Source organism: Didymosphaeria variabile (genome assembly GCF_027946475.1).
Source record: "Didymosphaeria variabile strain IMI 356815 chromosome Unknown scaffold_7, whole genome shotgun sequence".
NCBI classification, from domain to species: domain Eukaryota; kingdom Fungi; phylum Ascomycota; class Dothideomycetes; order Pleosporales; family Didymosphaeriaceae; genus Didymosphaeria; species Didymosphaeria variabile.
Window position 1 is genome coordinate 2,296,311 of NW_026611626.1, and position 25,669 is coordinate 2,321,979.

General features: G+C 50.4%; 10 protein-coding genes across 10 annotated transcripts; 6 read left to right on the plus strand and 4 right to left on the minus strand.

Annotated features, from left to right (window-relative positions):
• Positions 1 to 324: 324 nt before the first annotated feature.
• N0V89_009899 (uncharacterized protein) lies at positions 325 to 2,328 on the plus strand (the record flags this gene model as incomplete). The annotated part of the gene is made up of 1 exon (XM_056218645.1): positions 325 to 2,328. The coding sequence occupies one exon, from the start codon at positions 325 to 327 to the stop codon at positions 2,326 to 2,328; it is 2,004 nt and encodes a 667-aa protein (XP_056067910.1).
• Positions 2,329 to 3,532: 1,204 nt separating this feature from the next.
• On the minus strand, positions 3,533 to 4,258 carry N0V89_009900 (uncharacterized protein; the record flags this gene model as incomplete). Its single annotated transcript, XM_056218646.1, has 1 exon — positions 3,533 to 4,258. One exon carries the CDS (start codon positions 4,256 to 4,258, stop codon positions 3,533 to 3,535), a length of 726 nt encoding a protein of 241 aa, XP_056067911.1.
• Positions 4,259 to 4,497: 239 nt separating this feature from the next.
• Positions 4,498 to 5,889, plus strand: N0V89_009901 (uncharacterized protein; the record flags this gene model as incomplete). The annotated part of the gene is made up of 4 exons (XM_056218647.1): positions 4,498 to 4,668; positions 4,725 to 4,841; positions 4,974 to 5,436; positions 5,486 to 5,889. The coding sequence occupies 4 exons, from the start codon at positions 4,498 to 4,500 to the stop codon at positions 5,887 to 5,889; spliced, it is 1,155 nt and encodes a 384-aa protein (XP_056067912.1).
• Positions 5,890 to 7,519: 1,630 nt separating this feature from the next.
• Positions 7,520 to 8,503, plus strand: N0V89_009902 (uncharacterized protein; the record flags this gene model as incomplete). The annotated part of the gene is made up of 3 exons (XM_056218648.1): positions 7,520 to 7,689; positions 7,885 to 8,408; positions 8,460 to 8,503. The coding sequence occupies 3 exons, from the start codon at positions 7,520 to 7,522 to the stop codon at positions 8,501 to 8,503; spliced, it is 738 nt and encodes a 245-aa protein (XP_056067913.1).
• A 1,961-nt stretch (positions 8,504 to 10,464) lies between these two features.
• Positions 10,465 to 11,203, plus strand: N0V89_009903 (uncharacterized protein; the record flags this gene model as incomplete). Its single annotated transcript, XM_056218649.1, has 2 exons — positions 10,465 to 10,470; positions 10,718 to 11,203. The coding sequence occupies 2 exons, from the start codon at positions 10,465 to 10,467 to the stop codon at positions 11,201 to 11,203; spliced, it is 492 nt and encodes a 163-aa protein (XP_056067914.1).
• Positions 11,204 to 12,746: 1,543 nt separating this feature from the next.
• N0V89_009904 (uncharacterized protein) lies at positions 12,747 to 14,068 on the minus strand (the record flags this gene model as incomplete). Its single annotated transcript, XM_056218650.1, has 2 exons — positions 12,747 to 13,823; positions 13,877 to 14,068. 2 exons carry the CDS (start codon positions 14,066 to 14,068, stop codon positions 12,747 to 12,749), a joined length of 1,269 nt encoding a protein of 422 aa, XP_056067915.1.
• A 1,721-nt stretch (positions 14,069 to 15,789) lies between these two features.
• On the plus strand, positions 15,790 to 16,158 carry N0V89_009905 (uncharacterized protein; the record flags this gene model as incomplete). Its single annotated transcript, XM_056218651.1, has 3 exons — positions 15,790 to 15,806; positions 15,858 to 15,869; positions 15,918 to 16,158. The coding sequence occupies 3 exons, from the start codon at positions 15,790 to 15,792 to the stop codon at positions 16,156 to 16,158; spliced, it is 270 nt and encodes an 89-aa protein (XP_056067916.1).
• A 329-nt stretch (positions 16,159 to 16,487) lies between these two features.
• N0V89_009906 (uncharacterized protein) lies at positions 16,488 to 19,698 on the minus strand (the record flags this gene model as incomplete). Its single annotated transcript, XM_056218652.1, has 7 exons — positions 16,488 to 17,691; positions 18,081 to 18,237; positions 18,290 to 18,530; positions 18,580 to 18,838; positions 18,893 to 19,261; positions 19,320 to 19,412; positions 19,487 to 19,698. 7 exons carry the CDS (start codon positions 19,696 to 19,698, stop codon positions 16,488 to 16,490), a joined length of 2,535 nt encoding a protein of 844 aa, XP_056067917.1.
• Positions 19,699 to 20,391: 693 nt separating this feature from the next.
• Positions 20,392 to 21,363, plus strand: N0V89_009907 (uncharacterized protein; the record flags this gene model as incomplete). Its single annotated transcript, XM_056218653.1, has 1 exon — positions 20,392 to 21,363. One exon carries the CDS (start codon positions 20,392 to 20,394, stop codon positions 21,361 to 21,363), a length of 972 nt encoding a protein of 323 aa, XP_056067918.1.
• A 2,433-nt stretch (positions 21,364 to 23,796) lies between these two features.
• N0V89_009908 (uncharacterized protein) lies at positions 23,797 to 24,497 on the minus strand (the record flags this gene model as incomplete). Its single annotated transcript, XM_056218654.1, has 2 exons — positions 23,797 to 24,300; positions 24,492 to 24,497. 2 exons carry the CDS (start codon positions 24,495 to 24,497, stop codon positions 23,797 to 23,799), a joined length of 510 nt encoding a protein of 169 aa, XP_056067919.1.
• Positions 24,498 to 25,669: the final 1,172 nt, after the last annotated feature.

Sequence of the window (25,669 nt, forward strand, 5' to 3'; positions counted from 1 at the left end):
CTCACGGTAGGTAAGCACACATAATTGGAACCTAGTCTTGTCGCCTTCCACACTGCCTCACAAGATTTCTTTGTCTTGATGTATCGCGCCGCCCTGTCTTCCTTTCTTTATTCCTCTAAACACGTGCACAGCGTCTCTTCCCCTGACTTCATCCATTCATCCTTGTCTCAATTTTCCACACTTTCTCCACTCAAGAATCACGTCCTGTATTACGAGGAATTTCGCCGTCTTGCTTACCTCTCGGCATCCACTTCCATGCTCTCCGGTTCTGCGCCTAGTCTTACTTCGTAACCTTCTTTGTCCCCTTCGTCATCCGTGCTCATAATGAGAACCCCCACAACAACTACTACACCCTTCACATACTCCGCCACCGCCACTGCACCGATAGTGCTAGACATCTCCATCCCGCTTGTCCTGCTTGGCCTTGAGAAATTTCATCCTGAGCTCGCTTTTGGGGAGGACCGTCATATGACGAGACTCATAAACTTATGCGAAAACTTAGCCAACGCTTTGGACGGATCTGGATACATTGTCAAGCTATGGCGAGATACTGTTTTCGAGGAGAAACTAGGGCATAATCCGACGCAAGATGAGACGAGATTGTACGAAGAGCGAAGAGCAGCATGGCGAAGAACGGAGCAGAAAAGATGGGATGGCTTTATTCTCAGCGCTGACTGGGCTCTCCGCATGATGCCTGATCATCCACAGCCGCCATCAAAGACTTCGGAATTCGATCTGCCTACTGTAGAACCAGTTGGTATGCCCCCAACCTTACGCCCAGGCGACTTCCTTCTGACGCCTTCCGAAGCCCATGTAGCTTCCACCTCACACATCTGGACGCTCCCTTTCACACTCCAGCGCGTCAATCTACTCGCCTCCCGTAGAGACGCCTGGGAACTTGAAATCCACACCGTCATGAAAGCGCTATCCCGTATCAGCAATGCGGAAAACTCCAACCATTCGGAACACCCGGAGATCAAGCGTCCATTCGCCATCATCGCGGCCGAACGGTGCTACCCGAACGTATCCTTCCGTCACTCATCCTCGTTCGGAACCAAGCCAACGCCGTGGGATCCTTACACCGTTCAAAACCTCCTGCTCCTAACGACAGCGTTTGAACGCGAACTCTCCACACTCGCGACGCCAACATTTCTACTCACGTATCGTCCACTCAGCCAATTCCTTACGACTATGGAGGTGAAGAAGATGCGGCGCTCCTACCGAGCGCTTTGGACAGAACTTAGGCGAGATACGAAAGGTGACCAGGAGGAAGATGTAGAGGAAGGGGAAAGACGCACACGCAAGAAGGTCCTTGAATGGAGAGGTGATATTGATTGGGAGAATGGAATCATGCTTAAAAGGGAGCAGCTACTTGGCGAGGGGGGAACTAGCTGGTGCGACTATCTATATCGTCTGATGGACGAGGGCAAGGGAGGCGGACTAGTACGAGATATTGCGAAGAGGACGACATGCGAGAAGGGCACCCGATTATCCCTCGGCCTCAGTCTCCAAGTCGATCGTATCGACAAAGATCCAAATGGTCCCAAGTCTGAGTCTGAGAATGAGCATGGAGACGAGACACCGGCAACCCAGCGGGCCCCTCACAAGCCACAGCTCACGCAATCATCACTCCCTCCCTCACCGCCACCGCCACCGCCTGATCCCCATCCTTCTGTTTCTGTGATCAACTTGCCGATCCCACTACAAGGCCTCGACGCCGGACCCCTCCTCGCCTACATCTCCCTCCTCTCTTCGATCCTGCACTTCGCCTCTGAAACCGACCGCAAAGAAGTTTACGAATATGTGAGCAACACCAAAATTGATGCAAGGAGAGCGACAGAGACGCCCATGCAGGGATTGAAGAAATTGACGGAGTCGAAAAGGGTGCGTGTGGGGCAGCAAAGCATCGATGTCCTGAAGAGCGAAGTAGCCCGTTTTCTTGGAGATGGTGATACGGTTGGAGTACAGGAGCAGAAAGAGGATGATTCCTTTTCGAAGGTGGAGGGTTTTGTGAGGAGGAGGTACGAGGACGGGAGAAGGTTCGTAGGCGGCTGCGGCCATGGGGAAGGGCCGGAAGGGTTGGGAGGGCTGCATGGTGCAGGGGATGGAGATACCGGAGACGGTAAGAGTTCTGCACACCGGCAATCTCAAAAGACCCGGCTGAGTTATCTGGAGAGGTACGAGTACGCGGGTGGGTTCTCCGTGCCGGGAAGGACAAAGGTGCTTAGTCTCTTGGAAGCGGAAGAAGATGCCAGGAAACGGCTGAAGGAGGAGAGGGATCGAATCGATGGCGATCCTAGTGGTGGTGACAGAAGCGGGAAAAGGTAGGGGGTAATCATCTTCCATGGTCGTTTTCGAGCTGTGATAGCGTGTACGTGATCCGAGTACGCAGAAGGTTTTATCAGGTATGAACATGCCTCCTGGCACAGGCGAGGGTTCAAGACAGCAGAACTTCCATTTCACGTGTTTTGAAGGATTTTGGTTCTTTGTGGAATGCGCCATGCGCAAGTTGATTGGGTGGCCAGTTATTCGTGCCTGAGGGCAAGACGTTCGAAGCTTTGCTTCGTCTCGGGATGTCGTGGAAGTCGCAAATATGGAACAAGCCTGCAACTTGATCGCCACCTAAGATTTCGTAACCTCGTCGACACGCGATAGCGTCTTGGTCCCTGGTTCTCTCGCCATGAAATATAACGTAGAAGAGATTGCGATTTTAGGACTGATTGCCGTAACTACTCTTCTTCCTCTGCTATCCAGATTGAATCCTACAGCTTCAACCCCGACTCTCTTTAACGCTATCCTACCCCGTTTAATATAGTCTGGCCATTCCTTCAGCCTATGTGTCCTAGTCACTGGCATAAGTGGATTTATGGCAATCAACGCTGTCAAGCAGCTTCCTGAAGCAGGATATAAGGTATGAGATCTGCCACTTAGTAACCCTCTGTAGCCACTGACTTTAAGCAGGCTCGAGGCACCGTGCGTGGTACCGAAAGATCATCATGACTGCTTCAAAATCTCTGTTACTAACGGCTGAATAGTAATCGGTCCCTATACCTGTAGTGAGAATGTCCTGAGTGATTGAGCATTGAGAAGACATCAGCCTTAGGCCATCGAAGCACCACCGCTTGTCTTTATCAGCGGCAAGCTAACTGCTAGTGAGTCAGAAGACGTCGACTTGATGCTGTCGATGGGGTTGCAAGCGGAGCGATGCGTACAGATGTCGCCGCAAGTTTGGAAGCTGGAGTCGAGCCTAGCCTTGGCGGTCAAAGCAACGGTGTTCAGAACCGTTATAAATGATTTTGCGGAGGGCAATGCTGTGCATGAGAAACACTTTACACCCTGTCCTGCTCACAGTTGCGTCGCGGGCAAGAACAACCCAGGGGAATTCCAGTCGAGATTAAACGTGTGGAGCCATGGCAAATTAGCAAAGTTTAATCATCTATTGGCAGAACGCAGCCCGCACCCTTTTACTCTATATTCTTTAACTTGTGATAATACATCAAGCGTAGCTCGACCCAATTTACCGAGTGCAAAATCAGTTGGAATCCCACTTCCAGACACTCCATTCGCAGAGTCGCTCGTCGTCCCACGTGGCGCCGTCGATCTCAGAGGCCTCCTCCCTACCTTCGTGTATGGATTGCAATCCCATACTTTCGAGACGCTCCCATAGCTCACGAATTTGATCAAGGTATGCAACGCGTAGGGGATATACTATGATGACCCTTGATTCCCGCCCAGGAGCGAGCCACTTCGAAATCGTACGCGCAAGCATTTCAGGATGTTCGTCATCATAGATTGTGTCCGCGGCTATGATGATGTTCGCTTTGGTCGCATTCGCGGATATAGTTGTATTATCGTGCAGAGTAAGGGTGTCCGGATCATTCCAGTCTAACGATCCAGCGTTGGCCGATCCACCGTAGTGCTGCAAGAGCTTCGAATTCAGATCGATATTAATTGCCAGTCCAGGAACAATCTCTTTGAGATCCGTTAGAATGGCGGGTTGACGCCATATCATCGAGCCGACCATGCCTACGAGCCCAATGCCAGCTCCAAGTTCCAAGATTGGAATATTAATCCCATTCTTCCGCGGTGGTTCAATGCCGAGATTGTGTAATTGGCCAGCGAGTACGTAAGTTGATGCCCATGGCAACAGATTAAGACCTTGTGATCTAATAGCGGGTACGTGAATTTTGACATCGGCGAACTCCTTGCTAGAGATAGGGACCCTGAAAGGCACATCACGTTTACCTTTGAGATCCATGGAATCCGGTTGGAAATCGTAATGAGATTTGGGACAGAGAATGTCTTGAATATCCAAAGCACTTCCCGAAGGAGGTGTCGAATAAGTCGCAGTGACATTTGAAAAAAAAAGTGGTGGAGCGAGGTTAGCGTTCCCGTCTAGCATTAGCGCCGTCACGTCACAACGCGCTTCCGATAAGGGGTCCATGGACTGCGCTCTGTGGTTGCTATGATGCATACATACACCTGTGCACGCAGACAATGGATCACGCACTTGAGCATCACAAAGACTATTTGGGTCGGCATGCATCTGAACTCCCAACGCCTTCCTTCATCGTCAACAAACCCATCATTGAGCAAAATATCAAGAAGTTGCACGACGATGTTTCCAAGCTCAATATCTCGTTTAGACCACACTTGAAGACGCTGAAGGTATATTCCAAGGCATTATAATACCATACTTCAGGCGCTCACTTGCTACATCACAGACTCTGGAGGTAACGCGGCTGATGTTGGGAAATGGATTGTACCGCAAGGTTGTATGCTCAACTGTACCCGAGATTGTCGGTGCTCTGCCTTTGGTCAAAGAGGGTCTCCTGGAAGAGGTACATTACTAACTGCTATCATTCACCTGTTAACATGCGCTAAGAGTCTAAAAAACGTCCATGTTCGGAATTACCCTGTGTTGCCACATTTTTCGATATTTCCTTGAGGTCCGTACGCTGACTTTGTATCAGGCTATTTTTGGCATGCCAGTCTACAAGAGCGTCATTCCTCGCTTGACCGCTCTTCGCCAGAATATCAAGATTGATCTGCTTCTCGATAGCCGCGATCAATTGCAGTTCTTGGAAAGCTCCGGAACAGCATGGGACGTCTTCATCAAGATCGACGTTGGCGCACGCAGAGCCGGACTGACGACCGATTCACCGCGACTCAAGGAATTAGTGCAAGCAATAGAGAGCTCGGAATTCGCGAAATTGAAAGGCTTCTATTGCCACGCGAATCATTCATACGGCTGCCGAACAGAGGAAGAGGTTACCAAAATGCTGCAGCTTGAGGTGGAAGAAGTTGTTGCAGCAGCTTCATTAGTATCGACGACGAGGTCTCTCATCTTGTCAATTGGCGCGACACCCACAGCACACGTAATCGAGAGACTGAACGAAAAGCTACCACCGAACGTGACACTTGAGCTTCATGCTGGTAATGGTGACTTTTCGACCTCTCAATCATTTGAACTGACCAGAGTAAGGCAACTTCCCCACGAACGACCTTCAACAAGTCTCTACGGATGTCATTCCGATAACACAGCAGGCCATTCGCGTATGCGCAGATGTCGTCAGCGTTTATCCTGAACGGAACGAAGTTCTGATAAACGCAGGAGTCATTGTTTTGGCCCGAGAAGCTAGCGGGTTCCCGGGACACGGCAGGGTCGTGGATCGACCATTTTGGGACGTTGTACGTGTGTCGCAAGAACATGGCATCCTGGGGTGCTCGAACGATAAGGAAACAGCCGGTGATATCTTCACGGTCGGTGAGAAGGTATATCTCTGGTGCCAGCATTCATGCATAACCGCAGCTGCATTTTACGCGTACTTCGTTGTGGACGAGAATGACATCGTCATCGACACTTGGATTCCATGGAAAGGGTGGTAGGTATCATCGTCATGGAATGGAGTCCATTAAATGAAATCTGTACATGCATGCTATTGAATATTAAGTCTTTGATACAACGACGCGAGAGCATGACCTGGTTTTACGTTTCGTTTTAGCTGGAAGGACTTGGGACGATGTAAAATCCACGTCGCCTTCTACGTCGGTGCGAAATTACAATGTCTCTTCTGTGAAGAAGGCGTTGATAGCCATGCAAGCTGTAAGCATAGTAGCGCCAAGTTACATGACGGGATGCCATCTGATGCCGTCTTTGATGAACCCAGCAAAGAATCGAGCTAGGGAATCTGACCCAAAACAGCACAAAGGTGGATATGGCTATGAAGGTCCTGGACGCGGAAACAGTCCAGCAATGACACTTCCGGAAGTGACTCCATAGTTACTGCGAACATTTCGAGACGCGACCTGTGGGCATATCATTCTCCAGCACTTCTAGAGTAGAGCGCACACACTAAGGGAACAATGCAGAGAATACACAAGGCGACGCGTACGCCACTGCGGCCATCTAATAAAAAAAAGGTCACCCGAGAGAGAGGAACATGAGCACAGTAGCCAAGTTCCATTCGTCGATGGTGATGCAGATGACGCCCGAGATCTAAGTTAGGATCGAGTACTGGAAGGCTGTTGCCCCTTATCTGTAGGTTCAGAAATCATGTCGAATGGCTATTATGAAATGGACCATTGATTCTGCACCTAACAAGATCCGGAATTGCTGGTGTTAATATGATTGTGGTTATCACCCCCACATCGCGTGAGCATGCAGCGAAAAGACATAAATAGAGGACTGGAATGCTATGACGAATTGTTTTGCGAGTTGTGTAGCCCACATGCAGGCACTCAGATTGGGCAAGGGCTATAGTCAAAATTTGGGGAAGCAGATTGAGAAGTAACTTACAATCGTCGGTGTGGAGGCAATAAGGTTCAGTGAGAATGAGTGAAATATGCATCTAGCGCCGCTCTTAGAGCTAGGGGCCTTGCTGTCAAAGAGGGATACTGCGTCTTTTGTGACTAAAGAGACGATTCAGATCCTTGAGGCATTGGGAGAAACATATGTGTGCGGCCAAGTCAAGATTGAGTTCGATCACCACAGCATCCTCTGGAAGCACAATTCTGGATGCGAGAGGGTCGCAACGAGCGTTGGGAGTGCCATCGCTGAGGAGTAGCTGGAGAGGGAGGCAGTAGTTGCCCGTAAGTTTTTAACATTCTTGGGCCAGAGAGAGATGCTCTTGGATACGAAATGGACCTGTGAGAACTTGGAAGACACCCGAACCCTGCCGTCGCATATGAATGTGGTGAACAAGGGTAATGGATGCATTCGAGTAGAGGGCACGAGCCTCTAGTCTATAGTGGCAGTGGCAGTGACGGTCACGATGGTACATCGAGATGTACTTTTTAACTATTTGAACTCAATCGGGCTCGAGCTGAAACGAGATGCTGGCTACGCTAGAGAGAGTACGGATATGTTTAAACAACTCGTTGATACTAGCACGTGACCTATGGCTGGCGGGGTGCTGTGGCTTACTCGTCGCTTACATAATTTGAGTTTTGCGCACGCAAACTTCGCCAACGCTTCTTCCTCAACGAGCGTCGCACATCCAAGCCAGGCAACTTCACCATGGGCGCCCCCTTCGATTTTGCGCCGGAAAGGCCGGACCACATTGAACAAATCCTCAATGGGCTCGACCGGTACAACCCGGAGACGACGGCGGTTTTCCAGGACTATGTCATGCAGCAATGCGAAAACCAGACGTACGACTGCTACGCCAACCTCGCATTGTTGAAGCTGTACGTCATTTCTCTGTATTCATATGTGCTTGCAGGATGAATAAACAACCACAACGTTTCCTATTACCCGAGGGATTGGAGACTGAATCCCTCCGCCCGCTGAAGTTCTTTTATTAGCTCTATCTGAAAGCAACAACCCCGCAAACCGAGTCACCAGCATACCAGTTGCGGCTTCTAGCTGACAGCAATTCGTAGTTACCAGTTCAACCCGCACCTCGCCCGTGACGAGACCATCACCAACATCCTCGTCAAAGCTCTTACCGTCTTCCCCTCGCCCGACTTCTCGCTCGGCCTCGCCCTCCTCCCCAGCCACACCCTCGCGCCTCTCTCAACATCATCACACACACCAGCAGCTGGCGACGCACCCCTATCTGAGGCTGTGCAAAAGCTGAACATTCTTAAGAACCTGCTCGAGGGTGCCGACTACGCTGCATTCTGGTCAACGCTAGACTCTGACGACTTGTATGCCGACTTGGTGGCTGACGTATCTGGCTTTGAGGAGCTGATGCGGGTGCGCATTGCGGCGACAGTGAGCCAGTCAATAAGGGAAGTCGAGCGTAGCATCTTGGAGAGCTGGCTGGACCTCAATGGCAAGGAGTTCGAGCACTTCGTCGGGACCGTGTGCGGATGGAATGTTGACGGCGACAAGATCAAGGTGCCGATCAACAAGGACAATGAGGCCAAGGGCACCGTTGTCAGGGAGAATGTCAAGTTCGATCGTAAGTTTGGACAGTTCGCATGATGATCCACCGCGCTGACATGATGTGCAGAATTCTCAAGAGTTGTCAGGAGGGCTTTCGAGCAACCAGCTTAAGTGATACCATGTGAATGAGATACGAGGGCGGCACGACCGGAATAGGGCGGGAATCAAGGCGTTTGAGAGGAACAGGTATCTACCTGCATAGGAGGCATGTTTGACGTGCCAAAACTTCATGACTAGATGACACGAATCATCATAGTTTTCAGCGTTCACCAACGCTTCTCTGCCAATCAGACTACAAGGGATGCTACAGAAACTCTCGCGCACAGCTGGATATTGCTAGTACTCTTTCTTTGGACAACGATACTGAACCTCGCCTATGCACCTATTCGATGGTCACCACATGACTTTTTTTCGAGGACTATCGAAATAACGCCATGTTCTTCAAGGGGCAACTAAAGCGTAACATTTGCTCTCGGCCCGGCTGCGCGTCTTCGTTTAAAAGCATGTCAGCTGACGATAAAGCTCGTAGCACGATATTGACCTGCTCCCACATCAAACTGGCATTGGAGCTTAGCATATTGCATTTTATCCTGGTCGTGGAGGAGGACCTTTTATCAAATGTACATCCTGCAAGACGGTTTCACTCTTCCTGAAATGGTGGGACGTAGACAAAGAATGCATGATGAAAATTTAGTGAATGCGGTGCAAATAGATACCGCCTGAAAACGTGGCATAGGCACAAGCGTCCTGTATACATATCTGGGCAGTCAGACCTTGCCAGACAACCCGGCTTGACATGGACCTCCCTTGTCGCCTGATATCCACACCTTCGGATGCAGGAATGCCTCGCCTGGCTATGGTATGGATTCCGTCAGAAATGAGCCCAGCGAGCCTTTAATACGCGGCAGGAAGATGGAATCTGCTCAAACATCCATTCGAAATCGGAAAATGGCCCTTCGCTATCAGCTCCGACTACACCCTTCAACTAGAACATTGCAATTGACAAGGTGATTCAGCTGTATCCTGCTCCAGCATTGAGCCTTCCGTATATCCGTATATCCGTATCCGAACTGACAATTAGCCTTAGGAGAATTCCCAGTAAACAAAAGCTTCCTTGTAATCGACACCGGTCTCTGGCATCGCATTTCACAACGATGCTCAACAAAGTATGTATTATCAACCGCGGTCCCCAGGACCTCCTGCGCCGCAGCCTGGTCCGCAGTCTCCGCCGTCTCCTCCCCGGGGTCTGTTGTGTGCCACCGCCAGCTTTTCGCTTCTTACAAACAATTAGCCGGCAATTCTTTCCGTAAGGTAACAGAGTCTCACAAGGTATTGCAGTGCGGTTCAGATACAGAAAAGCTATGCATGATGAACTTAACAGCGAGGGAAGGTTTGTATGTTTTGCTCCAAGACGCGGGGAAGTGTCTTTTATCATTCGGATTGTCTCAACATCCGCGAAGCCCCGCTCAGCCTCAGCCTTCCTCGTTGCCCAATCGAACTCACCTTAAGGCGCGAGTACGCCTCGTATGCATCATGCCACGTACTACATCCGCGCCTGTGGGTCTTCAGCCACCCGATTGCTCCGTCCATGGCTCTCCGACATATGTTCAAGTATCAAGACAAGCTCGGTTTGGAATATGTTTGTCTGTGCTAGGTAGGTGTTGAAATATCGACCATAAGCTAACATGAAGCTATACGATATCTAATAGCCACAGATTGGGTTTCATATTGGCACTAACTGCATGTCCTCATCTAAGAAAAGCGCGAGCGCGAACGAGTACATGGCTCGCATAACGAACCACTCCTTCTAGCTCGACGTCTGCGACATCTGTTGAGCATGATGCACGTCATGTTCGGTGTGTTATAACTTACCTCATATACCTGCACAAATGCAATGAATGAACCGAAATTTTATTGATAATAGGAACTGTAATTGCCGCATGTCGTGCAGCTGTCGCTCGGACCTGAAACTTGGCAGCCGCCGCTATGTATCATAGTTGTTGGTTTCGAATTGCTTGTACCTCATTAGTCCATTTTTGTGATCTTCGCATATCATTTGTCCTACAGTAGCGATGTCGGTAAGTTAAACATGATGAGCACTGGAAAAGGGATACCGCTGGTCAAATTGTTGTCGACTGGGGATGTACGTGTGTAGGCCTTTTAAGAACCCAGGCGGCTGTGATACACCAAGCCCAGAGAGCCCCGCGCAGCCTCAGCCTTCTTCGCCATCCAATCAAGTCGATCAACTCATATAAATGTGCCTTGTCTGTACATGTCGCCAGCCTGACCGGCCACATTGGCAACTAATGACATCCGTGTTCGCAGACATTTCCGAGCTCCACAAACAAGTCAACCTCTTCCGATTCCTCGCTGTACTTGAGTGTGATGGAAGTCGTGGGCGTGGTCGCATCCGTAGCAACGCTCGTTGCAGTTGCGAAAGAGGTGTCGGAGCTTACGATCAAGCTCACTAACAGTCTATGTGATGCGCCAAGACAGTTTGCTCAACTGAAGAATCACACTTGCCTTGTTTTTCTGGCCCTGCAGTCTTTGGATGATATCTGCGTCAACGCTAGCCTTCAGGATCTCCTCTCCGACGAAGAGATATGGATTTTCAACCAAGCATTGACAACCGCGAAACATGAGATCATGGCCGTCAAGAAAGAATGCACCAAAATTTGTGTCGATTTATCCGCAAGCAGGCGTAGACTTAGGTGGAGCTTGATGCAAAAGAGCAAGGCTGAGGAATGCCTTCAGCAGCTTCAGCGTGTCGAGAACAGTCTCGCGATCATATTACAGTCGACCAACTTGTAAGTCAACTCAATAGGAGCTGACTAGTCGTCGCTGACCTGAATCAGAAAGATAAACTTGAGAACATCTGTTTCCTTGCGGGACAGTCTGAAGGGCATAACTTCGAACACTATTCCTAGACAAGGTCAACCAGACCACACTATTTGTCCAAAATCACAGCAGAGACCCCTCTCCTTGAACCACGTGGACTTGAAAACTCGCAAATCTATCTTCGGTGCCTTCCAACTAAACGCCTTTTGGACGTCACTCTTGAATTGCGACTTCGTCGTGACCCACCACACCGAGCGCTCTCAGAGGACCTATCAATGTCAAGCAAAGATCAGTGTACCGACCTTATCTGGTCACATGGCATTATTTATTATGGTATCCTTGCGCCAATCGCGCTTAAAATGGCAAGAGTTCGACATACTTGGCGGTCGTTTGCGATTTGTTAGCTATGCCAACGACCAAGTGGTGTCTGCTTGTTTAAAGGGCGATCTGATGACTGTTCGAGATTCGATCTTAGACGGTAATGCCGCACCGACCGACGTATCACGTGAAGGAAACTCATTGCTGTGGGTATGTCAGTCAAACAGCCCACACGTCGTTCGCTGCTGACCCTTTTTAGTACGCGGCTAAAAGTGATTCGACTGAATTGGTGAAGTACCTGATAGAGAATGGCGCGGCCGTACTCCCGTAAGTTTTCGACAATGCACTAAGTTGGCTCCGACTGAAAGAAAGCGTAGGAATTTGCTTCTCTTCGCAGCTCACTGGCAAAAGCCAGAACTTGCTAGGCTCTGTTTCAGTAATGGAGTAGACGCAAATTTCATTGGACGCGACGGCATGACTGCCCCAATGTTTCTATATTCTTTCGGCCGCAGACCTGAAGTCCAAACCGAGTTTCTCGACATCATCTCCTGCAATTCTTTCACGGAGACTGACCGCCAAGATCCGCGTGGATGGACGGTCCTACATCGAGCAGCCGCATTCGGCACATGCGAAGATGTCAAAGCATTGCTCGCAGCGAGAGTATCGACCCGTGTCGAAACACACAATATAGCTTGGAATGCCTTGTTCTGTGCCGTATGTCACAACAACTATGAGACGATGAAAGAGCTCTGGAATATCTATGATGATCCTCATCAGATGGTAGACTTGCGTAAGTGGAACTTACTTCACGTTGCTGCAGGAGCAGGTAATTTCGAGGCGGTTGCGTTTCTTATACAGCACGGAGTAGACCTAGACGCGTTGAGCAATGCGATGAGTCGGGCAGTGCCGCAATCCCTCAAGGATCGACGCTTAACGCCCAGTGAGGTAGCGAGACTATATGGTGAAGAATCGTATCGTGTTTGGTGCAACACATTGCAATCTTGCGGTCGTGTGGCAGATCCAGCATTTGATGATGTGGACTGGAGTGTCACAGAAGAAGAGATACACGTTGGGTACGGTGGTTGCGAATGTTGCAATACTTGGGAATTTTGAAATGTTCAAAACACGAGAAGCCGGCTTGGTCTTTCCGATAGCAATTATTCAGGATCACAAACTATCACTATGAGTTCTTGAATACTTACCCCGACTCTCTCTTCTTCTTCAATGCTTTTGACGCTCGTTCTCTAATGGATAACTTCTTTTTCGGCACTTGTGACACTGACTCCGATGACCCAATCGAACCTGAACTGGTCTCTCTTAACCTTTGGAGAGCTCTCCTCGCAGTCGAGTCTGTCGATACTCTCCTCGGGCGTGGTGCATCATCACGAGAGAGGTCGAGGGACTGGAAACGTCGTGAGGCAGAGGGCGGTGCACGTGGATGTGGGCTTTGTCGTCCTTCCATGTTGGGTGTTCTTGGGCGTGGTTGTTGATAGGGCTTGGCCTCGAATGGAAGGGGACCAAGTGGTCGGAAAGGTGGCCGATTTGTGTGCGACGAAGGAGGACGGTCATGGGAGCGCTTGCTCTTGGACGTACTGTTGCCTGGGGTGTGCTCCGGTGCTTCAGGTGGTACATTTGTCTTGTGTCGGAGTGGAAACTTGGGAGGCGAGAATGAGGGTTTTACGGATGCTAGAGAATCTGCTTGTGGGATTGATCTCTTTTCCGACGGAGAGACATCGAATTGGTCTCCTTGTCTTTCCGCTGATACTTCAGGGACTTCGATTTTCGTCTGCGCGGGCTTCTCTGTGATCTTCGTCGTGGTAACCTCTGGTTTGTACGATGATGTTTCGGTGCTTTTTGAGGCGGCACCCCCGTGTTCGTCCTTCTTGTAGCGCTCCTCTCTCCTCTCGATCTCGATCTCAAGCACCCGTGTTCCAGCTTGAACTTTGCCCGCCAGTCCATCGTCGTTGACGTCGAAGTAGACGGCCCATTCATTAGGCTGCTCTTCTACGGCGCACCATCCTTCCCATTTGAACAGGGTTATTCTGCGGGCGTGACTTGTGCAGTCGAATGGCCCAGTGATATTTCCGTCAGCGTCGGTGCGTATACCATAACGTAGCTGATATGTCGTTGCGTCCGCGTAAACCCAGTTCATGACTGGTAGGTACTTAGAAGTCTTCGTAACGAGACCTTCATGTTCGCTGTCGGGGTAAGGAAGGTAGTAGCCACAAGCCAAGACAACCTCGTTATCGTCTTGAGCACCGGAGTGGATGTATATCTACGAAAATAGTCAGTGATTTTACTGCTTACATGGCGACATGCGTGACTTACCCGCCCATCGCGCAGAACAAGTGGTCTATCGTTTATTTCCCGTGCCCGTAGCGACGGCTTTATGCAATGTGCAATGAAGTTGCATCTTCGAGCTCGGTGCTCTTCTCTCTTGTCTTTGGACTGGGCTTGTCGGATTGCTTCTTGGGTTCCTAGAAGGCCTGGTACGGTCATCATGGCGATCAGAAGGGACATGAGGCGGAGGCTTGTAGCAATCGGGAATGTAGATTTAGCACCACGCGCATGGTATCAAGAGGATGGTGGTTGGCCAGTGACTAGTCTCGGCGGAAAGGATCCGGCTGCTATCGGGCCAGGGCTTCTCCTGCGCTATTGTGTTGGCTATGCGCCCTGTATTCGTGCGCTCTTTGCAGGTGGAACACCCAAGGACGCTAAGTGTTTTCGTTGTTTGAACGTGACGGCAACACGGAAACGGTCCGTGGGGAGGTGAAGGTTTTCCAAGTTCACCGCGCCTGTCCAGTTTCAATCGTTACCAGTTTTTGAATTGGCATCACAACGTATTGCCATACAAAGTTAGACTTGGCGCAGGAATGGGGTGATCGCCAACTCACGCTGTTGAAAATGGGGCACGGTAGATGAGTTTCTGCGTCTGGCCACACCCATGGAAGGCTGATCCCAGAAGTCACTGGGGAATATTGCCGTGACAAAGGCTACCGTCGGCTGACCGGAGTGTTGGCGCAGTAGTGTGGCAGCACGAGCTGTGACTATGGCATGGATGTCTATGGAATCGTCGCTGGGATTCTGTGAAGATTTTGTGAGTCCTTTGAGCCGGGTCTACCAGCAAAATCGTGATTACTGTAAGTCGGGATTGGTATGTTACAGGAACGCGCCATGCCAAGTTTCGAAAGTTGTACAGAACCCATGTGTGACGGATGCGGGAGTGGCTCGCGTGCATACTGGAAAATATGGTGTCAGTATCAGTCCACCTTTGGGCGCCTTATTGTAGGCGCGAACATGAGCTTTTGGTGCGATGGCTTTGTGAGGCCCTTGGAAACCCCCCACACATGATATAGTCAGAAGTGGATGTGCTGGAGAGGAGGGGGACAGTTGCAGTTGACGAACGCCCCATCGTGTATTCAAAATTGAATAGATGTTTTGTCAAGGGAGATTTCCCCCTACTAGACTCCCAAACAAACATCTCCCAACAAGACTTCCGTCCCCATCTTTTACTATTCGCGACCTAGTAGAAGCGGTCAACCGGAAGATATGCAGGGGCCATTGCGGGAGCGGCTACGCCCGCACACAGCTGTCGAATTACCTGCCACATAGCGGGCCGTTTCATTCTCGCCAACTGATGTTGCTGTTGGTCAAGTGTAACAGATGATGCGGGGTCCAGAATTCCAGACGCCCGAGACGACGCCTGTGCTACAAAATGAACTGATTAAAACGGGGCTAATGTGCTGTATACGATCTCTGACAAGGGTGTTGCTACGATCCCCCGGCTCGGTCCGCAGATGCAGCGCCTAGGTTGCTTTTTCGATCGCAGAATAGGAACATCATTCGACCACGAAAATACTCGAGATCTAGTCAAGAGAACACCGTGGGTCTTGCACGATCCTTAGTGTGCGCTCCTTCGTCTCGGCTCTAGACATCGGCAGTATCTTCGGTATGCAGCAGTTGATGCCCGCCGGCGACCTCCTACGACGGCATCCTTGTTCGAACTCAACATTACGTTGTCATGAGGCTTTCGGGCGGCTACGAGTAACCGAAGGCTCCGCTTGTAAGAGTTCCAGGTAAGCAACGTACATGTGCCAAGTGAAGGTATATAAGTGCAGCTGTAAGAAAGCCTGATGAACCATCAACTCGCTTCGATCAACACTCCATTCAACAACTCCTCTGATTGAGCAGTATTCACGACTACCAGCTCTTCTCTCAATCCAGCAACACCTTCATTCACAATGTCTTCTTCTCGCGAGTAAGCACATCCAGTTACCTTCATCAATCTTTCCATACTAACACGTCGCAGCTCAGTGACCACGTAGGACATTCACTCTTCTATTGCGACAATCTTTCGCTGACGAAACAGTGCCAACCTCAATGCCAACGATGACGGTCAAGCTGCTGGCGGTCGTCGCGGCCTCGCGAACATCAAGCCTCCCCCTCACTCGGCCCTCCACCAAGCCCCTGGAAGCTTGCTCAAGGGCGCCACCGACGCCAGCGGCAACTTGAAAGATGCGAGCTTGATGGTCGGAATCAAGCTCGACCTCGAGGCAGAGGTGCATCTGACTGCTAGAGTCCGTGGTGATATTACTATAGGGTTGTACTAGGTTGTGCTGGTGAGGAAGCGTTGTGCATGGTTGCGCTTGGTGGTATGTGCTGGTGTGCTGGACTCGATAGAGTTCTGCAGACGTAGCCGCATAACCGAACAACTGAATGAATTGCTCTTCTGGACAAATGGCCCGGTCATATGGCGTGATCCGACTTTCGTTGTGGTTATGCAACCTGCCCTACGACTACATATAGTCAACTACCGAAAGTAGCTACTGCATTGGGTGAGACAGAACACAGCAGCTCTTTTGATTTTGTGTACGAGGTCATGCTATCATATCATTGGGCTCGGCTTTGCCATACCATAGATATCTGCTGCTTGTAGTACCTACTCTTCATACGTCATTGCCATCCTCTTTTGCACGTATCCCCAGGCGGTGACAGGCTCATACTTCTTTGGCTTGTCCTTGCCCCACGTACCCGGCAAGGCCTCAATCACGGTATCCATATCCGCTGTCGCAAAGAACGGGATACTATACCTGTCTGGGACGACTGCTCCCATCGCATCTTCCAAAATGACTACCTTCTCGCCATTGCGCTGACCTTCGGTATTCACGCCTGGGCCCGGAATAGCCAACGTCTTTGGGGGCGGGAGTCCCACGCGGTGCACCGTTGACCGCCACCTATCGTTCGACCAGCGCATCATCAAGTCTCCTACGTTGACTAACACCGCACCCTCGATCGGGCCGGCGCGACTGAAGTTTCCCGGACGTTTGGGATCTTCGACTTCGAGGCCTCCAACATCGTCCTGAAATAAAAGGGTCAACGTGCCAAAATCTGAATGTGCATTTATTCGACTGCGTTTGTCGTTCTTGAGCTCTTCTGCCTCAATAGATGGGTAGTGCAGCAGACGCAGCTGGAAAAGCGACTTAGAGTGTGTAGGTGAGAGGCCTGGAGACGGGACTGATAGCGCTATGCTAAGTGCATCGAGGATCCTGTGTATCAAGGTGGCGCAGTTATCAAAGTACGACTCCATGAACGTCCTAAAGCCGGGGAGTTTGTCTTCGGGGAGCCAGATGTTGGGCTGCGCCTCGTCATTGACATTACCAGATTCGTAAGACTCTTTGTAGTCAGGGACCTCTCTCGACTTTGCGATCTCGCCCTTCTCGTACTGGTGCTGCGTAACTTTCTCTAGGCCTGGTGACGAATAGCCGCGGTGATGAGCACCGGACGGTGGATGTGGTGCTAGCATTTTCGTTTCCATTGGCAGTGCGAAGAACTTCTTTGACCACGAGAAGCACTCCTCCACTTTCTCCTTAGGAACTCCGTGATTTTTGAGGTATACAAATCCCACCTCCCTAAATGCGGCATCGATTTGGTGTGCGACACGCTCTTGCTCTTCCTTTACACCGTTTACGAAGGCGCTAAAGTCAATGATTGGTATAGTGGACGTGCCGTTGGATTGTGCCATGTTTACGATCGAATGCCATGCAAGAACAGCACTGCTGAACAGTGGTGCAACGTAGAAGTCGTAAGAGGTTCTTGTCGAAAGTGAACTGGAGTCTCGCTCATCTAAGAAAGGAAGGCGGCGGCTGCTTAACGATAACGTGCAGTTACACCAATGAGGGAATCGTAGCTTGGTGGGGCAATTCATCCTATTGCTAAGCTGACGTCAGCGACCGAGTATGTCATTTATCACGCGAGGTGCGAAATGCAGCCTGTGTACGGTTGCAAAGAACATAGAAAGGTGCACATGTTGATTGTTCTCGCACTCTCAAGAAAAAGAGGCACGTGCTCCTTGCAACTTGAGATGAGGTTGCATGCAGTACACAACACGACACGAACTCAGTAAGCATAGAACACATTTCCGCCATCCCGCTTCAGCCTCCTGTTTTGCACCTCCAGCCACACCCGCATTCCCCAAGCCGCAGCCACAGTAGCAAAGGCGAAAGAAGCATTGCTGCTCATCGCGGTCACATACTTAGGCCCATCACTCTTTGGGTACAGGTACGGCGTGTAGATGAAACTAGCCATGGACACCATATTGACCACGGAGAGTGACACGGCCTTTTTCTCGGGCGTCTGACCAAGGGTGCCGGACACCCAGCCAAGAATCACGGAGTTCACCGAATACACGCCTGTGGAGATGTTAAAATGAGAGTGCATATGGAAATGGAGGAATCAACGAACCAGAGGCGAAGAGAAAGCACGAGACGTAACGTGCGGCTACGTTGAGCGTCACTGCGCTGATCACGAAACCTACCGTCGCGAGCCCCATCATCGCTGAGATGTGCCAAGTGCGGTCATTGAATTTGCCTGATGAGATACCGATTGCGATGCCTACAACACCTGCAACTAGCGAAGGAGGAGCGGTGAGCACAAGCGTTATTGTGGTGCTAAATCCAAGCGACGATACGACTGTGGGAAAGAACTGCCAAAGCGTTAGCGCTGAGATCTGAAGACATTTGGGCATAGCCTACCTGATTGAACGATGTTGCGCTCAAGTGCATGTTCTGCATGAATACAAACAGATAGAGTCTGGGATCACGAAATGCTTGCATGAAGCCGGCGCGCGCTCCCTTGCTCTGTTCCAAGCCAACTGTATCCCTCTGCATGCGGTCATGCGCGAGCTGGCGTTCGGCAGGTGATAACCAACGCGTGGTGAGGGGCTCGTCTGGGAGTAGGAAGATGCAGATGATTGCCACGCCTATCGTGAGTACGCCTTCGATGATAAAGAGCCTAGAAGCAGAGTCAGCGAGTCCATCTCGATACCTTCGTCAAGTTCTCCCATACCATTGCCATCCATGCATCCCATGCTTGTCGTCCAAGGTAGAAAAGACAGCGGCAGCAATGAGCCCAGCGAAAGACACCGCGAAGATGTTCCCGGCGTAAAGGATCGACACACGCGTAGCGATCTCTTTGCGGGTATAGAACAGGGACAAGATGTACAATGCCCCTGGATAGAAGGGCGCTTCCACGAATCCTAGGAAGAACCGAACGAGAACTAGCCCTACGTAATTCTTCACGAGTGCTGTCAGAGATGCGACACAGCCCCAAACGATTGCGCAAATGGCCATGTATAATGAGGGGCGAACTTTCTTTGAAGACATCAACATATTTGAAGGGATTTGAGCAAATAAATATCCGACGTAGAGGATGGATCTGGTAGGATGAAAAGTTAGAAGCAGTTCTACAGCTATCAGTGGTTTCCACCGCTTACATGCAAGTATTGTACTGTGTAGCCTCCAACCCTAGGTCCTTCTCCAGTCCATTGAGCCTTGCATTTGCGATGGCATTCTGATCCAACTTGTTCCTGGGTGGTGTCAGGAATAGGTTTAACACGTGAACACAACAATGAAGATATAGGTATGGATGGTCTACACTTACAGAAAGTACAAGCAGAACAGAGCTGGCATGATCCGATAGTCTAATTTGCGGACCAAAGCAATCTCTTCCGGGTCACTTTTCGCTACCGCCCCACTGTAGTCGCCGGAGGTGATTGGCGTAGAGGTTTTCATGTCTCTCTCGGAGGCAGCCACATCATCCATTTGCACAGATGAGTTTTTCTCGAGGTCAGATGAAAGCGCGGGCACAGTCATGATGTATTTGAAGCGAGCAATGAGACGCGACAGAAGATGATAGAAACTGTGCGCAGTGCACGGCGGGCACTATATATATAAATGAATGAGTGTTTCGCAGAAACCTATGACCTGAGGATACCCCGGACTTTCTCCAGATTTTAGGACATCAAGCCACGAAAAGTATGGGCGGTTTGGTGCGGGGTAGAACAGGTGAGATGATTTATAGCTGATTCGTTTCAATTGGTAAGAAGTCAAGAACTGACTCAATATATGGGATGAATTAGTATCCAGGAGCTGGGGAACTGGGACGAGCCTGACTAGGGCGCCAATTTCCTTCCACGCTAAGGTGGGCATATGTGAGTCCGATGTAGGTGGCGCTGGAGGCGTTCTCAGGGCGGGGAGTAAACTTTGTCCGGCCAATAACAAGAGCCATCGATGTCACGTAATGGAGTATCAGTCGCGTCTAGGTCGGACTTGACTTCATCCGCGAGGTTTTTCCCCTCAGATGTACGCATTCGGCCGACGTGGAAGCGGAGCCTAGCGCGTGGGGTTACTATACTACAGTACTCAGCATGCTCGTGGAAGAGACTCCATGAAGAATATAATTTGTAGTACATCCCACCATATCGATCAGTAGCTGCTTCAACATCTTCACTTCCTCTAACAGATTCACACTTTCTCTTCCCAACCCCAACCTCAAACATCTTCACCATGGGTTCAGTACCTGAAGTTCAAAAAGCTCCTTGTATCGACCTCGCAGGTCTTGTCCCAGCTCCCGTCACACCTTTCAATCGAGACGGTTCAATCGACTACGCCGCTATTCAACGCCTGGGCTCATGGCTTGGCAGTATCCCAGGCGTCAAAGGATTGGTGGTCCTCGGACACGCTGGTGAAGGCACGTTCCTTACCCAAGAAGAGCAGGTCGATGTAATCAAGGCGTTCGTCAAATCCGTCGACAACAAGATTCCAATCATTGCCGGTATCACCACCGAAGGCACTGAAGTCGCTGCTCTTGAAGCTCAACGCGCAAAGGATGCTGGTGCTCAGGCAGGCCTTTTGTACCCGAGCCATGGATGGCTTCGATTTGGATACCAAGCCGGCGCGCCGCAGGACAGGTACAAGACCGTGTATGAGAAGTCCGGGCTACCGCTCATTCTGTTCCAATACCCGGACAACACCAAGGCCACATACTCACTGCAGACTCTTTTGGATATTGCCGCACAGCCAGGCGTCATTGCGATGAAGAACGGTGTGCGCAACATGCGACGTTGGGACACCGAGATTCCCGTGATCAAGGCTAAGAATCCTGATCTGACAATCTTGACCTGCCACGATGAGTACCTTCTACACACAGCATTTGATGTTGATGGTATGCTAGTCGGGTACGGAAATATTGCGCCGGAGCCGCTTCTGGAGATGATTGAGGCTGGAAAGGCCCGAGACTACCCGCGCGCCAGGGCGGTCCACGACAGGCTGCTTCCGGTCACAAAGAGCGTTTATCACCGAGGCTCGCACATGGAGGGCACTGTAGCGCTGAAGCACGCTTTGGTGGCAAGAGGTATCTTGGAGCACGCGACAGTGAGGAGTGGATTGTTGCCATTGCCGGATGGTGCCGAGCAGGAAATCCACAGCGCTATCAAGTCCGCGTCATTGAACAAGGCCGTTGTTCCCAAGTCTCATTGATCGACTGCACGGTGGTTCTGGTTGTCGATTTTTCTTGAAGAGTTTTCGGTACCGAGCTTCTTATATAGATCACGTATCAGTTGAATCTTCCAAAGCTATCCAAACGCACCAAAGCCAAGATTACTCCCTGACCATGAAGCCAAGTCTTCCCCACTGAAGAGTTGCATAATGTCATCGCCGGGCCTTGGAATGTCGGATGACTGCTGCGCCAAACCTAGAAAGTTGCCTGCACCGCCCAAATGGGCACTCACAAGGCTTGTGCGATCCTGGAAGTCCAGAACATGTGGGGAAGTGTCAAAGTTTCTGTTGTTCATGGGTACAACATCAGTGAACTGCATCGTCGACGTGTTAGGTCCCTGGAACTGCGCAGATATGACCGGCTGGATACGAGACCCGGCAGCTCGCTGTTGTGACACAGCTTGGTCAATTGCTTGGTGGTGGGCATGACTTCTCACACTTGGATCTTCCCGCAGATTGGAAAAAGTCGTCATCGACGAATTACGAGGCCCGACACTCGAGCTTCGTGTGGAAACACCGTTTAAGCGCGCGGAGAGGTTTTCGATAGCGACGATGCAGGCTTCAGGCCAACTTGTCCCTCGCAAGGCAAGGTGTCGAAGCACTGCAATACTTCGTTCGGCTAGTCTCAATGCTACACCTCGAGGAACTTGTTCTTCCATTGCGGCGGATATGATTATGAATGTACTCATCCACACAGCCCATGTGAAAGAAGGCCAGAGGAGAGGTGTACTTTCGTATCCATTCACGCCAGGCGAGCCATCAAAGGCCCCGAATCCTTGCAGGGCCTTGTGCAGGGTATTGATGATCGATCGGGAGGCTGTAACGCATCTCTGTAGCGCTGCATTGTATGCTGCATCTTTTTTGGATGATGCCAATAAAGATCGATGAAGTGCTAGGACGGACTCAAAGCGTAGCACAATGAGCGTTACTTGATGCATTTTGGTGATGGTCTGTGTTTGCTCGTCATTAGAGAGATACTCGTCGACTGCGTTCCACCATTTTGCATGCTCAGCTTCTATCTGCATAGCTTGATCATGGTCTTCGCGGTGGGGTTTAATCGTTGACCTGCTTCGGTTCTCCATGATGGAGCCTCTAATAGAGGCGTGCTGTGCAAGGAACTCAAGCAAATTTAACCTGTCATCGCGACCTATTGATGGTTAACAGGTCATTCACCATGCACCTGATTCGCCAGAAAATACCTGTATCCTCGTTTTCGCTATTGGTATCGCCATGCCGTTCGGTATGCGGATAACAAACATCCACATCGTCGGAATGCATACCCAATGGATTTCCTAAGCGAATGCAAATATACCGGTCAATGCAGAAGATAGACCAAAATAGACGTTTGCAAAGTTCAGCCTCTTTGCCCGCTTTGGGGTGAGCACGCAATGGACATCTATGTAAATCCAGTTGGAATGCTATACGTACTGCTAGGCCTTCCAAGCGAGACGCTGCATTGTACCTATGCATGGTAAGCAGAAACAGCTGGACGCTAACAAGGGCCTGCAGTGACAAGATAGAGCTCTCTTCAGTCAAAACCAACATGGTGCTATTGATGGCGTCGTTGAATGAGTGAAAGACAAGCGTCGCTGGTAGTGTCCTAGCTGGCATTTTCATTTGCCGTCGGTCTGCAATAGATATCGACATGACTGATCGCAGTATGACGTTCTGGAATGACTCCGAAGGCGAGAGTGTAGATATCATTGGACTCCGAACTGTTGTCTGACGAAAGTAGTCCAGGAGGGACGGCGCATGTACAAATGGAAAGGCAGGATGCCAATGATCAAAGTAACTCTGACTCCAGTCTAAAAGATCTTCGAAGGTGATTAGCGGGTCGGTCCTCCCACTGTTTACGGGATACACCTCATTTGTATCCCAAAGCCATTTTGCCGCGCTTTTTGCAGCTCCTGCTGGTAACTGATCATCCTCGCCAGGAGCAGCATCGGCTTCAGGCGTATCAGTACGCTGAACAGGTACTGTTGTCGTTACGCCCCCACGCGTTGTTGGTCGTTCTGAAGGACTTGTACTGAAGGCGAACCTGGCATGGTCTTGAGGACTTGTGCCTTGCGCGCCAAACTCACGAAGTTGCTGGCCCATGGTCTGGAGGAAAGCCCGGCGCTTCCTGAGCTCGGCAGCGCTTCCATCTGGGCCATGGTCAGACTGGCTATGCCGCGCACGACGTTTGCTGTTGGCTGTTGACTCTGACATGCAGGTACAACTGATATGAGACGGGACCTGGTGAGGGAGAAGGTGTAAAGAGAGGCATGAGAGGGCAGCAAGGCGCGAGTCTCCACCGTGGTTTTCTAGTCTTCCCTAATGGAGTTAGCGCCACTTTGCAAGCATCACTGGCACGAACACGTAAAGACGGAGACATAGGTAGAAGAATCTACGTTTTTCTATCATTGATTAAAATATCTAGAAGTACTTCCTCCATCGGTCGGACGTCGAAGATCGTCCCTCTGGCGACGTGTGACTAATCGGGCCAGCTATTGCAGGATGCTGTGATTCCTCATCCGCTATCAGCGGTCCTGGTGTCATGGAACCCTGCAATAGATTTTCAGCATAGTAATCAGGTCTTCTGTTTGTTCCTGGGTTCCATGCATGTTTTATACCGGGGTTTGTTCCCGTTACTGCCTGGTTCGGTAGCATGGGCGGACTGATGCCGATGCCTGAGTGTATCTCGTCGAAAGCAGTGGACAAAGGCGATGCATCCGGCAAGATACCCAACGTACCTGGGCTATTGGCTTGCACAATATCACTTAAATCGGCTCTACCAATTGCTTCCCGCCTCTTCAACCACCAGTTCCTTCGCTGATCGTCTGTAGCTAATGGGAAGTTCGTCCATTCTTCCACCTTCTTAGATTTCGACTGTGCCTTTGACCATTCTGAGAGACCACGGTGCTCATCAAGTGACAGTTTCTGTTGCTCAATTGAAGCGCTGCAATTGTACAAAGCGGAGAGGAGTTCGAAGATAACGTTTTCAGATTCTAGAAGACGTTGTTCGACTAAAGCGATGTAGCCCGACGGGATTCCTCTACTCGCATGGTCAGATAGATCCAATTCATAAACTTTCAACAGTGTTTACGGACCTTTTGTTTGTTGGGGGATACCGACATGTTGCACCGGAGGAAGCACACTGTGAGCAGATCGGCCTGTTCTGTTTCAGATAGGATCGGTTCAGAACACGGGGTGGAAACATACAGATCACGATCACACTATCAAGATGTCAGTTGATGACAATGGCTGCAGCTGTACTTTCGCACCTTAGACTTCTTGTTTCGGCAGGCTTCGCATGCTATGGGATGATAATTATTGCCCTCATCCTGCAATCGCGTCAACATGCACCCAGACTGCCAAGGGAAATACTCTAGGGTACAGGCAGGGTGGATCACTAACCATGCTGGCATTGCAATACGCCCCGGATTTTAGAGAGTACAAGGGCGGTATTTTCTTCGTGCGCGGCGGACTTGACTTTGTCCTAGCGCGCCACTTCCCCGCACCTCTCCAGTCCACGGCCGCACTTGACATGTTCAGCATCGCAATGTGTGCCGTAACCAGGAACCACAATCGTACACGTCCATGCTAGCAACTTACAGGCTCACTTCATGACCTCTCGTACTCAAGACTCACAGCATCGATTTGTTTCGGTGCGGGACCGTCTGCAGCAGTCATTCACAAAGGGCAACCTTTCGCCATTCAATCCCTCGGCAACTAACGCGTCATGAAACGTCGCATCTATCCCTTTATATCAGCCCGTAGGTTTTACTCATTGAGGTAGTGTACGCTGCGTATTCCTCAGCAGATTGAGAGTGAATTAAGAGGCTCCATGACAAGGCACATCCCGTGGGAGCACACAAACCCTGCAAAGACACCAACTCGTCTGTCTACCACTTCGTGCCCTCTAATTTCAATTGACTAACGCATCGAAACATTCTATACGATCGCGACAATGGATTCGTTTACTTCTACTATACAACAACTTTTGTTTAACCAACACATGCCTTCATACATAGACATCGACAACACATCAGCTCATTGGAATGCTCCCAATAGCGCACAGCCCGCCCACACGACATAGTGCGCGCTGATTCTCGCACCTATTCATACCAACCGGTAGCGATGCATGAAGTGAATAGCTGAGCACTGTAGTCACCGTCATCACCACCGTACCTTGTCAAGCTGCATCAACATAGCATGTCGTCCGGTAGTATGAGACCTCTCCTTGCTGCCATGCCGATTCTCTGACGCAACCTACATGCCGGGATACACCTTTCCGATGGAAGGCGTG